This window comes from Atractosteus spatula, chromosome 5 (assembly GCF_055471065.1).
Source record: "Atractosteus spatula isolate fAtrSpa1 chromosome 5, fAtrSpa1.hap1, whole genome shotgun sequence".
In the NCBI taxonomy this organism is placed as follows: Eukaryota; Metazoa; Chordata; class Actinopteri; order Semionotiformes; family Lepisosteidae; genus Atractosteus; species Atractosteus spatula.
The window spans coordinates 28629838-28643112 of record NC_142710.1 but is presented as its reverse complement, the minus strand read 5'-3'; the positions used below and the strand labels follow the sequence as shown (position 1 = coordinate 28643112).

General features: G+C 40.1%; 1 protein-coding gene across 5 annotated transcripts; it reads left to right on the top strand.

Moving 5' to 3' along the window:
* Positions 1 to 2870: 2870 nt before the first annotated feature.
* Positions 2871 to 13204, top strand: LOC148834863 (ectonucleoside triphosphate diphosphohydrolase 7-like). 5 transcript variants are annotated; one of them, XM_088917694.1, is made up of 13 exons: positions 2871 to 3054; positions 3633 to 3698; positions 4095 to 4268; positions 6608 to 6813; positions 7031 to 7181; positions 7986 to 8089; positions 8178 to 8237; positions 8644 to 8795; positions 9688 to 9854; positions 9988 to 10309; positions 11012 to 11097; positions 11781 to 11942; positions 12083 to 13204. In XM_088917694.1, the coding sequence occupies exons 2-13, from the start codon at positions 3691 to 3693 to the stop codon at positions 12297 to 12299; spliced, it is 1809 nt and encodes a 602-aa protein (XP_088773820.1). In that variant the 5' UTR covers positions 2871 to 3054; positions 3633 to 3690; the 3' UTR covers positions 12300 to 13204. The 5 variants fall into 5 exon arrangements, with proteins under 5 accessions (XP_088773820.1, XP_088773821.1, XP_088773816.1 ...); XM_088917695.1 differs by having other exon boundaries at positions 2883 to 3054; positions 3505 to 3698; XM_088917690.1 differs by having other exon boundaries at positions 2883 to 3179.
* The last annotated feature ends 71 nt before the right edge of the window (positions 13205 to 13275 follow it).

Here is a 13275-nt window from a genome sequence, read left to right as displayed (position 1 = left end):
ACATCATTTTTTAAAAGCTTCAAATGCTTTGACAAAGTTAACTCTATGGACTCAACATTGAAACCTGCACCAGAACACACAAGTGAAAAATACTTGAAACTCCTGCATCTTTATGTAAGGTTTGTGGGACTTCAGAACAAAAGACCAAACTTCCCATACAGGCTAAATGGCCTCTTCTCTATTGTAATTGTGCACAAGGGAAAAGAAGAAGAGGCAGTACCTAAGGGGTGTGGAGACGCACAGTGGAGCGGGAATTCAAGTCCAGGAAATTGGCCTGGGAAACAGCAGCAGATCGACAGAAGTGCAGGTCCCTCATGTGTCAGTGGTGGCACAATGAAAACTTGTGACTTTTAAGTTTTTTATGTGTCTGAAAATCTTACATTTTATCTTCAAGTATAATGTCTTGTAATGGTCTCCTAGCTGTTCATGTCTTTTTGAAGGGAATGTTCTGATGCTGCTAAGGCAGATATCCAGCATGAATTCAAGCCATTCTTACAACATTGCATCTCTCAATGCTTTGTGTTTGCAACCTAAACAAAAGTTTGGAGAGCACTAGGAAGGTATGGTGAATACTGGCCTGTCTCAGCACTACAAAACCCTCTACAGTATATGCTGGATAAGATGTGTTTTGGAGGTGGCCTTCTCAGAAGAGGAGTGGCAGATAAGTTACAGAGAATAGCTTGTATTTTAGCATGTCCAAACAAAGCTACTCGATTCCCAGGGAGAAACAATATTTAATTTCAGTATCCTTTATTTGAAATGGCAGCTTTCAATTATTTTGTGGGACAAAATCATATTTTTACTATATAAACATTACAGTTCCTCAATGCAACCTTCCTTTTAATGTATTGTAATTACAGCACTCGTTTAGAACTCTAAATTAGCAGATGCATAGCACATACCTATGAATCACTACTTTAACTCTGTCGTGTGACATTATTCTCATACCAGTTTACTACCAACATTCATCTTCGTATTATTTGAGACAGATAAGCCAATCTTTTCAGAGCTCTGCAGATTGGGCTTCACTTCACTGAGAAACAAAACTGACATCTAGATTTTGAACTACAGAATCGCTTTAATTTAGGTGACTTGGGACACACTTCATGCATATTTGCTATCGAGATAATACTGCACCAACATCAGGGCGGAGCTGTTATCTGCGGTTCATATCACAGTCAGATCTTCTCTGTGGCACTTAGATTGCCTGCATGGAACACAGAGGAAATACCACAACACACAGTACTCTCAAGTGCTTCCTTAAGAGTTTGTTGCTGTAGATAAATGTGTGTGATATATCATTGTCGCAGAAAAAAAACGTTTTTTGTTATAGATAAAAGTTTACTGCATATTGATAAAACCAATTTCTTTTTTAATAAAACATGGCGTGCCATATGACATTGTATTCTGTATATGGTCTGAAGAGCAATACAATAGTTTTAGATATTTTTGATGAATTCTTGTTTTTCAATTATTAATATTGATTGTGATATTGAGGCAGACAAGCAACAACATTTTGAGGATTTTAAGCAATCTTTAGCGAGATGCAAATCAATTTTCTGTTACAATTGTATAACAGTATTACTAGCTAACACCTGCCATAGATGCGATACAAATTTTGTATTTCTAGAAAAATAAGAGCTAACAATACTGATTTTATTTAGATTACGAATATCATGCACACCATAAAGCGCTTGGAGGAAGGAAAGGTGCAGTGGTGAACAATAATAATCTAGCATTATATCTGTTACTTTAAAGCTTCAATGTTTCAAATAAAAATGCACATTTTTACTGTATGTTTGGAACAAATACTCTAACATTTTCTAAATGATGCAAGAAAGCAGATTGAAAAATACTGTAAAATGTTGTATCTGGAGAGTGTTCCAAGTTCCCTATTAGACTTGCACACAGTGTAGATTCTACCTGTTACAATATTTTTTATTTACATCACCTCCACAACTACCCTGCAACAAAAACAATATTTTAGAATGCCAGGCCTAAAAACAGGTCAGTAGGTGCTGCGGGCAGTAATTTGAAATGTAATCCTCAGCACCAATCAGGCTGTAAGGCGTATAAAATGTGCACCAATCAGAATGCAATGCCACATAAAGTGTGCACCAATGAGAACACAACGCCTACACCGCAGTCAGGGTGCAAGGACTATGCATTAATAAAAACGCGGGTATTTAAATAGACGAAGAGCTGAAACTCTAGAAGTAAAAAAACAACAACTAATAACTCTAGAATTAAAGACAGGTGCTTAAATACACCCATAATCACATTTTAATAGTAAAGGAACACTTGTGAAATTAGCATTAGTATGTGCTCTGGCTGGACTGAGAGAAACTTGTCCTGGTCCCACAACTGGTCCCCTGTACCTTGTGGTCAAGATGAAATTGAACCGCTGTTACAATCTTATCTTTTCTTCTGATGTTCTGGAGATTTCTTACAATACTTGACAGTCCGTAAATCCCTTCACATGTACAGAAGTGCGGCTGAAAACAAGACTATGACTGATTTTTCGAGCCTTTTTTTTGGTCATTTGCCATGGCTCCCATAATATAAACCAAACATTGATGTCTTGAAAAATAGAAAGTAAAAAAGTAAACATACTCTTACTTTAAGAACATAATTATATAATTGTCATCATGACTATATGCATACTACACTATTTGTTCTTCTAGTAATATTTAGTATGAATTACTAATAGTTAATCAATAATGTATTTGTGCAAAATTCTAAATAATGCTGGTAATGTTATGAATGAAACAAACGAATTCCTCCATCATCTAAGCACGACGCATTGGTTATTAGCACAAATGCAGCAAAGTGTAGCAATTTGCGACAGTACCTTCTGTTGCCTTGGTGACGTGGAAGCCGTATTCTGAGGAAGAAGTGGTTGGTGTCATGGGGTTCTTCCCGTTTAAAAAAAATTATACATTTATAACATTTATATAAATATAATATAAATAGAAGTATAAAATGATTTTCGAAATCCCATTTAAACGAATACGCATACCAGCATTACCTCTGTAAAGTAAAGCGTTTAATTTGGTAAGAAATATGTCTACGTATCTATATTACTTAACTTCCGTTAATATTGTACAGTTTGCTACTGGTTGGTTTAACTTTTAGGGACATATGACACTCGGAGCCAAATGTAATCATTTCAATAACGAGTAAGTATTTCTTTTTACAGACTGTAGCAGAAATAGTTTTTGAATGATGATCGCCGATGTTGAATACGTAACGTATAATCACGGTCTTTAAAACTGGACACCATGAAGAAACTCATTTCCTCTAATTGCTGGTATTTTTTTTTTAATACAGTTATAGTGTTACCTGTCATCATTTTGGTCTGAAACAGAAAACGAGCTAAATCTCTGCAGTTTGTGTTTGTCGTGTTATTAAAATAAACCAGTCGGGAATTTTCTAAAACTGGTAGATCGTAGTAGTTTTCAATTACTAATATAGCTATTGGTTATTCAAAAACACCAACCCCAGAGGTCTGCGTTGTGATAATGCCACCGTGGGGCTTTGCCGCGATTCTCCTGGTCCTTGTTGTCTTTTTTCGCTTGCCGGCGGCCGGGCGGTCGGGCGGTCGGCCCCTTTAACTGTGACCTGTGCTGCAGCCACGTCGTGTCCGAGTATGTGGAGGTGACCGCGCGCGACCGCTCCCAGCCAGGACTCATGGCACGGTAATGGACCCAGCGCCGAGACCCGCGGCGCTCTTGTCGCTTTCACAGCCTGTACAGGCACAGGAAAAGAATGTCAGAAAGGGTAGAGCTTTTCGGCTTTTTCACAAACTAGAGGTGCTGAATTTGTTTCAAAGTTGTTAACCTTACTGTAGGTTCACTATCTACCCTCTGTATAGCGCAACACACCGTGGTTGAATATTTGGTCATAAACCATATGTTTAGAGAATATGTGTTTAATAGGTTATACTGATATTACTTGGTTTAATAAAGATCCGTTTGTATAATCTTTCAATCTTTTAACAGTTGTTTTTGTTTTTTGGGGGGGACAGTGTATTGTATAGGAAAACAGTTTGAGTCTCACATGCAGCGTTCCTTTATGAAGTGTTTGTTTTGCAGGCTCAGTTTCTCCTGCCTCCTGCCAGCTTCCTGGCACTTCAGCGTGTCCCTCTTCTCCCTCGGAGTCTCACTCCGGCAGTGCCTCCTCTTCCTGGCCTGCTTCCTGCTCGTCTTCCTGGCCATGCTGCACATGGAGCACTGGAGATCTGGGCACCGAGCGGGCCAGCACGACAAGTCAGTGTGAGACGACGGAGAACCGCAGAGTGCAGGAGTTAATTGCCACGTGTACATGCGCATTAGAGTTCTTATTTGCGACAATGTCTTGGGACAGACACAGTACGACAGACAAAACCACTCAATGTAGACAATGCATCACAAAATGGTACATAATAAATGTACTTAAGTCATTGACAGACTTGTGAAAGGCCCAGTCAGTACTGATGTGTGCAACAGTTTATATATATGTAAATATAAGGTATTTGGACATTTTCGTGATGAAACCAAGGATGAGAGTAGAGTTTATCAATGTTATGAGTTTTTTATTGATTAAAATAGTGAGGGTCAACTTTAGACATCGTTTTCCTCTTCCTCCTTCTGATTTGTATTTTTTTTAACTTTGTTATATATGTAGGATTTTAGTATCTGTGATTTGTAGTTTACGTTATCTTACCTTCTCGTTCCTTGTAAAACGAGACAGCTTGCCTTATTGCTCTCAAACTCTATGGAAAAACATATGAAAACAACATTTTCAGTCTTGTCTCAACTTGCACACAGTGATGAAAGGAACCTTTTTTAAGAACCTGAAACTGTACTGCTGTGAGTTTCTCAAAGCACTGTACAGTAGTACACATAGCAGAAGCACAAATAATGTGGGGAAGAAGGCACATCAAACTGAATTTGTGAAACCAAGATTAAAAGGTGTTGAGGCCAGTTGTGAAAATGTTGACAGAGAGGGTCTGGATTGAGCAGTGAGGCCTACAAACACAGTGTAGTACACAAGTAAACAAGCAGGCTCTTCTGCATATTGTTTGGAGCCAGGTCTTTAGCAGAGTTCAATAGCCTGAACCAGAAAATCTCAGATTAACATCTGGATTGTATTCATGATTAAATCATTAAGATAATATGGAGCTATATCTTTCAGTGCCTTAACATGATCAAGCGAGCCTTAAAAGTTTACTCTAAATTTCACCAGGATCCAGTCCAGTTTATAGGGGACTCAAATTGAGTGCTGTTTCAGAGTATTTTTTGTCAGAACACGCCACAGTAGTCTGGATATGCTGAAGGATATTTTGTACGTTACAGGATTCTAATTGGGATGAAATGAGTGCTTGTAACTGTATTTCAGCATTGGATACAATTCACCCTTAAAATGAAGCTACTACAAATGCAGCTATTAGTAAGGAAGTAAAAATAAAATTCACTACTCCATTGATGTTTTAAGCCAAAGAAAAGTCAAATATAAATTCTCCAGAAGACATATATTATTTTTTTGGGCCTTGATGTCATTCATTGTACTGATTTAACAGTAGGAAACGTGCAGACTTTTAGTGCCCCCTGGTGGGAGTGTTTAGGAAGATCTCTGCATTAGTCTGTACTACCCAGTCTGTAGCTAATTATCTTATTTAATATCTAATTTTGAGAAGAAAAGACGTGAAACTTCTTGGCCCTCGTTGATCAATTAGCACTTAAGCATCCCAGTGCTCCATTATTGCCATTCCTTGAAGTTAGTTGGAAATTAACTGATTTGTTTAAAGAGGTTAATCGCGTTCCCTTCCGGAGCCTCTTTAGTTAATACAATTTGTCTCTATCACCAGTAATCGCTCTCGAGAAGAACGGTGTTAAATTTCTGCCGACGAAGGCAATGAAGTGTTAATTTTTGCTTACAAGAAGAAAATCCTCTGATCCTAATCAAGTTAAGGTCGATTTTGTTTTGTCCTGATGAGCTTCTTAAAGGAGATGCAAGCAGGCGCAAGAGAAGTACAGTCTTTCTTTTCTGACCTAATGCTTTTTAATCCACCCAGAGAGAGGTACGGGACACAGCTGTCGGGAAACTCAATCTCTCTAAAAGTGGACTATTTCATTGTCGTCTTCTGGGACTGCTCATTCAAAGGAAGTTAAAGTGTACTGTTTCACAGCATAAGCAAAATGCAGCACATTTATAAAGCCTGTGAATAATAGTTACGCATAAAGAGTTGGTAATTTACTATCAATATCAATAGCCTGTTCAAGATCGTCCTATTACTCTGGTATAGTCTTCTGCACTGTCATAAATGATGTAATGATACACAATATTTACTGTTCATGGCAATTATAGATCATTCCAAGGCTGCAAGCTTTTGTGCTGTGGTTTTATTAGGCTTCTTACTCTTTCTCATATGCTGAACAATTCAGGACCACTTCAGATAAACGTATTGCAAATAAAGGATGATCTCCACTCCAAGTTGTTTTTTGCAGGCTATGAGTAGGCAAAGAATCCTTCTTGCATCTTTTTGGCGTAGGAACTACAATAGATTTCCATTCATTCTGTTTATGTTTAGGAGTTTTGAAAGGCCATCATTCTGCCCTTCTCACAGGTACCTGTCCATAGTTGAGACTATGGAGGCCACCGATGTCGCTAATCCCAGTCTGAATTTTGGGGTGGTGGTGGACTGTGGCAGCAGTGGCTCACGGGTCTTTGTCTATTACTGGCCCCCCCACAATGGAAACCCTCACTCGCTGCTTGACATCCGGCAGATGAGAGACCGCAGCCGGACCCCTGTGGTCAAGAAAATCAAGCCAGGTCAGGAACAGCCCGGGGCAAAGCAGAATGCTACTCAAATAGCAGAACAGATCATGGATCAGAGGGAGGGCTGGGCTTTTGTCAGATCTCACTGGCGATCTGGAACTAAAGCTTTCTTTAACAAGCTGCTTTGGACCTTATTGCTAAATTCCAAGATCGAAATGGGTCTGATTGTTGCATGAGCTGATGCAAACAGTGTGTCTTCGTTTGTTCTTAGGTATATCAACACTGGCCCTCACCCCTGACAAAGCCAGTGACTACCTCCAACCTCTCCTGAGCTTTGCAGCTGGACACATCCCCAGAAAGAAGCACAAGGAAACTCCTCTCTATATCCTTTGCACAGCTGGCATGAGGATGCTTCCTGAGAGGTAGGGCTGCACTCCTCAGTGTGTTGTTTCTTTCATGGAGTGCTCAGACGCAGTTATTTACTCCTCTGCTTGTCTGCAGGAAAACCCATTCCTGGCACTGTTTCCCAGCCCACAAGTTCTCATTGAGGTATTTGACACTTGAGGTTTATACCTCAGTCCTTTGTGGTTGTAATGCTTCCTACAACCAGTTGTGATCTGCATTTAAGTCCTGAAATTGCAAAGTAACTAAGTTATTTACCTGTTAATGGGAGCATCCCTGTTATGCTTAGTTTTTGTGTTTCTTTAGCATGTAGTGTACATCTATCTGTCCATTTCCAGAAAACCCTTTGTCCTGCTAAGGGTCATTGCAATCTGGAGCCTATGCAGGAATTAAATAGCAGAAAGTGGGACTGAGAACATATGTGACCCCCACAGACTCAGATACCTTTAATTATTGTATACAATGGGTTGTTATTAAGAAAGCACCTGGAGAGTACAGGGACATACAGTGTCTTGTTTTTCCAGTCCACAAAGAATAACTGCTTCACTTCTCAAGCTTCCCCACCATGTGACAGAATCCACGCAACACTCACAACACACAATACGTCGTATCTCGCAATGCAAAGCAAAGCAAGTGGCAAATTCCACTGGGCGCTACACATGCAACCCCTGTGGTCAGGTTGTTGCAGGCCTGTGGAGAAAGAGACGATTTTGAATACCGGATCAAACCCAGCACGCTCGTCTCTGGGAGGTGGGAGGAAGCCCATGTGAACACAGCACCCAGTGAAGCCGAGTTTAACTCAGTCTTGTTGTTGTCTCTGCCAGCCAGCAGGAGGCGATCCTTGAGGACCTGATCACCGATGTGCCAGTTGCATTTGATTTCCTGTTTTCAAGCTCACATGCAGAGGTCATCTCTGGGAAACAAGAAGGTAGGGGGGTCTGGGGGCTGAGAGCGGTCACAGTGCCACTAACTGCTGCGTGATTTTATGCTAAAGGCTTGCATTGCTTTTTCTGCAGGGGTGTATGCATGGATTGGTATTAACTTTGTGCTTGGCCGCTTTGACCATGCAGAAGAGGGTGAGTAAAAACGCTTGTCATTAACTTTATATTCTATTTTCTTATTTGATTTTGCAAATTATTTGCACCAATTATCCTTTCTCTTTCATTCAGTCATGGTTACTTTTTAGTATTTTAAACTAATAGCATGAATGTGTTTGATTTAACTATCTGATGTACAATACAAAGATAGAAAAACAGTTGAAAAATTTCTACGAAAAAACCCTTTCACATTTTTTAACAATAAAGATGTGTTTATGCGTGATGTGCTTATGCTCCACAGCAAGGAGAGGAAAATGCAGCTGTAAGTGACTAACATTGTAAAGAAGGCGAGCCTTCATATAGCCAGATGAGATTTCAAAGCTTACAGCTTTGCAAATTGACATTAGATTGTGTGGAAGTAATGTAGTGTGCCTGTCTCTTTTAGGAGAGGATGCTGTGGTTAAAGTGTCACCAGGAACCCAAAACCAGCAACCAATCAGCCGGAAGCGCACAGTAGGCATCATTGACATGGGTGGGGCCTCTCTGCAGATAGCTTACGAGGTGCCCAGTGCGATCACCTTTACCTCACCTGAGCAGGTAACAGTACTTCAGTAAATGAAGATGTGTGCTTTTCTGTGAAAGCAGGAACAAAAAAACAGTGTAAGAATTATGTCCTCTTGTAGTCTCCCAGACTCTGGACAGACTCCAGGGCAGCAATATCGTTTTTTGTAACATGATGACCAGATTTGTGCACAGTTTTCTAAGAGAGGTCCTGCTACTATTCACTGTACAATTTTAACATAATTGAACAATATACCCTCACATCCTTTCCTTTTTCTTCTTCACCAGGGAAGCAGGTGTAATCCTTAAGGAGTTTTTCATAAATAATCTGTACTTGTTTACTTTAAATGTCATCTGGCACCTAGTCTTGTATTTTGTCTTCTGGAATTTCCCCTGCAGCGTCTGCACTGTTTGCTAATCCCACTGTATTAGCCCACAATCCCACTGGTGTAATCTGCAATTATAACTATTTTATTAACTACACAAGAGTCTATATTGTTGGTATAAATGAGGAAGGGCAATCATCCTAATACAAGTCCCTGTGGTGCTCGACTGATTTATTGTAGTATTCACCCTCCTATCTGTATTCTACCTTCTATTCATTTGCCAGCTCATAAGACAAAAACTTACGTTACATTAAGTACTGTCTATAATTAAATAATTTGTTGTTTAATGAGGATCATTACCAAAAGTTTTCTGAAAATAGATGTATGTATGTTTTGTTTGGCTCAAACCACACCAACATGTTAATTAAACAAGTGCCTTATAAATCCATGTCGACTGTCTCTAACAATCCTGTTGCCATACCGATGATATTTTATTTTTCTTGCGTGTAACATAAGTAAGATGAATTGGTCTATATTTAAATAACTCTAATGTCTTTACTGAAATATTATTACTGCAATTGCCATCTAATCATTTTCATCAGGAGGATGCTGCAAAGAGTCTGCTGGCTGAGTTCAACCTGGGCTGTGATGTTGAACACACTCAGCATGTCTACCGTGTCTATGTCACCACGTTCTTGGGCTTTGGAGGCAATATGGCTAGGCAACGCTACGAGGACCTCCTAGTCAACAGCACCTACTCCAGGAGCAGGTAATCACGGCAGTGCCACAATAGTCTTTTTTGCAGTGGAATTCCTCATTGGATTTCTATTATAGAAACCACAGACCTGCAACTCAGCTGTGCAGTGCTCTCACTTTGTGTTCCATGTTCCTGTTAACTACAGGTTAACGGGAGATCAGACTGGGATGAGTGTGTCCACACCATATCCAGACCCCTGCCTGCCAGTGGGGCTGACTGACTCTGTGCAAAGGGGTGGGCAGACAGTGTTCCTGCGAGGTCATGGAGACTGGCTTAAGTGTCAAGAGGTTGTAAGGCCTTTCTTGGAGGAGTCCAATAACAACATCTCCCTTGCGGGGGTGTATCAGGCTCCCATCGACTTCCACAACAGCGAGTTTTATGGCTTCTCAGAGTTCTACTACTGCACAGAAGATGTACTGCGCATCGGTGGACTCTATGACAGCACCAAGTACACCAGGGCTGCTACGGTACCTGTCATACACCACTCCTCTTCACATCTCATATCAGTGGGGATACTACATAGATAGATAAGACCTTATTGATCCCGAAGGGAAATTGATTAAATCAGTATTCTGACTCTTATGCTTTTTCCACTTGGGTGTCATAATTGCCATTGTTTCTTAAGACCATGAAATTTGCCAAAATGAATCACAAGTCATATTGTTGAATTCCTAAAGCAGTAGTCATTTACAGTATACATTACCAATATTGCTTTCAAAACTATTGTTTGTCCCATTATTCAAGCTAGTTTCTTTTAAGCTGTCCCAAGGCAGTATTAGGTTGATCCAGGTCTGTGGATATAACCATCTGCATGCAGGTTGATGAAATAAGCTCTTAGGAGCAGCAAAGCTGTGACATCACATTGCAGTGAAGATCAAGGGCTGGTCCTGCTCTCTTCTTAGTGTTCATGCTTTTATTCCAGCTGCATCCCAAGACATGTCATGTGGGAATGCTCAGATTTTGCTTTCATGTCTCCACTTCAAAGAATAATGTAAAAACAGGATGAAGAAACATATGCCTTTGTTTCTACATCTGCTGTTGAAAGACATGAAGAAGTGATAAAATGTTTTTTTTTCCCGTGCAACACTAAAATAAAGGAGAACCCCAAAGAAATGAGTAAACTACCCTCAAAGGAAAGTTATAATTTGGCACTTTCTTGTTTCCTGTAGGATTATTGTGCCACCAAGTGGTCAATCTTAAAACAGAGATTTAAAAGCAGCCTCTACGCCCCACAGGCTGACCTCTCCAGACTGAAGTAAGTTCAGATGCTATCCACAGCACGTGAGCCTTGGATTTAGAATATTCATTGTGGTTTTGCTGTGAACTGCTGCCACCCAAAAGATTTTTAATTTTAATCGGGCATGGGCATTTATTCTGCCTATACCCGGTGTGCAGTATTACAGTTTATTTCTGGAGGGAAATATAAGAGCTTTCTCAATTTCTTTCCCTTTTAAAAAGATAGTTGCATGGTATCTATTACCTCCAGGTTCAGCAGATGTGTCAGGTTTCTGTCTTAAACAATTGTGGATGAAGAAACCATTTCACTTTAACAGAGTGTAGATTTACTAATTTCCTTCAGGGAACAACAGAAAGGGGCATGAAGGTTTTGGGAAATAGCTTTTAGTCACACGTGGATTCCAATGCTGGCATTCCCAGATTGCCTCATAGTTGTTGCTTACTTCTAAATTTACGACTTGCCCAAATTCATAGTTTTGTCTAGCAATCACAGCTGTATCATTGTTTCTTTTACGATGGAGCAGTACTCTCAGAAATTCCTGAAGAATTTGCTTTAGTTATCACCTGTTTGAGCACAGATCACCGTCTTTTCTCAAAAGGAAATAGTAGTGCTTAGTTTTCTGAAAATAAGAAAATGTTGATTACTTTCTGTCCACCTTCAACTTGTAAGAGCTCGCCCACTTGTCCTTTTCACTTCTTCAGGTACCAGTGCTTTAAGTCTGCATGGATGTATGAGGTGCTACACTCTGGTTTTAAATTCCCCAAGGATTACACCAACTTGAAGACTGCACAGCTGGTCTACGACAAAGAGGTGCAGTGGACCCTAGGAGCTATTCTCTTTAAAACACGATTCCTGCCTCTCAGGTAAAGAGTCTTCCTTCTGCATTTCCTTAGCTTATTCTTTTGAAGTGTCAATAGAATTTATTTCCGATTTGGCTTTTGTGTTTTCAACAAGTTGTTTGGGAAGGTCGGTCTGGAAGACGTTCTGTCTGTTTCTACTCCAGGGACCTGCAGCAGGAGGCGTTCCGACCGAGTCATTCCAGCTGGCTACGCTTCTCCTTTGTATACAACCATTACCTGTTTTTCGCTTGCATCCTGGTGGTGCTGCTGGCCATCTTCCTCTACATCCTGCGTCTGCGGCGCATCCACCAGCGAGAGCTGCGGCAGGCCGAGACTCTGGACCTGCTGTGGGTGGAGGAAGGGGAGCCTCTGACTGGCTGAGGAACCAAGGCACAAGGGGTCATGTCTTCTTAGGAGAGAGCAGCCCAGCACTGGCTCCCTGAGCTGGCACTGCTTTGAGAGGACTGTGGCCACCTGCTGAATATGATATAAACGGAGTGGCCTCGTTTGAACAGGACTGGGGCGATGCACACATTTGTAAAATAATCCAGAAGCGATGAATGCCAAATCCTTTTAATACTGAATTTATTGATTCCAACTGCAGACATAGGGATCTCTGGTTGCACAAAGATTTCTTTGTACCTCCTAGAGAAGGACAGAACCATTTGTTTTGTCCACACTTTTACATGCTGTTGTAAAGGCGATAAATTAAACAAAATTCAGTTGATTAGATTTTAGTAGAGATTCATCACAGAATAACACCCAATATATTTATATGAATTCTTTTTTTTGAAAAATTAATATGAAGAAATCAATGTTTCAGCCAAACGAGGGAGATCACATTTTTAGAATCCAATGTGAATTTTAAGGACCGTCTTTAAGTGCAGTATTATTTCGGATGTCAACTTCTGAACACATGACATTGTCTCCGTTTTATCCTTGCAGGCTTCTTTGACACCATTCAGATGTTTTTTTTTTATCTGGTCATTGCTGTTTGATTATTTAAAATTTAAATTATGTTCTCATGGGTTGTCCTGAACGTAGTGGACATTTGTAAAATGTACAGTATTTTTTAATTCAAGGACCAAAGCCTGTGTGCAGTGATACAAATGTAACTGGCACAGTAAAGAAAGTGCAGCTCAGCCTAGAAAGCACTTTGCACTGTGAACGGTAGCAAATGCAAGAATGCACAGCTTTACTGGCAGGGTTTGTAAGACAAGGATTGATCCTATGTCACGTCTTATGATCAGGATGTTTACTGATAAAAATAAAAGGAAAATAATTTCCTTTTTCTCATTTGCATTTTGGGATAAATACTGAAACAATGGCTAAGCTGAGAAATCCTACACAATGTTTT

Bases quoted from the DNA above. Each gene is read 5' to 3' on its own strand.
- LOC148834863 (XM_088917690.1), top strand. From the start codon at position 3,142: ATGACACTCGGAGCCAAATGTAATCATTTCAATAACGA. The intron at 3,180-3,632 runs GTAAGTATTTCT...CCTGTGCTGCAG, and splicing joins TGTAATCATTTCAATAACGA to CCACGTCGTGTCCGAGTATG. The intron at 8,090-8,177 runs GTAGGGGGGTCT...CTTTTTCTGCAG, and splicing joins CATCTCTGGGAAACAAGAAG to GGGTGTATGCATGGATTGGT.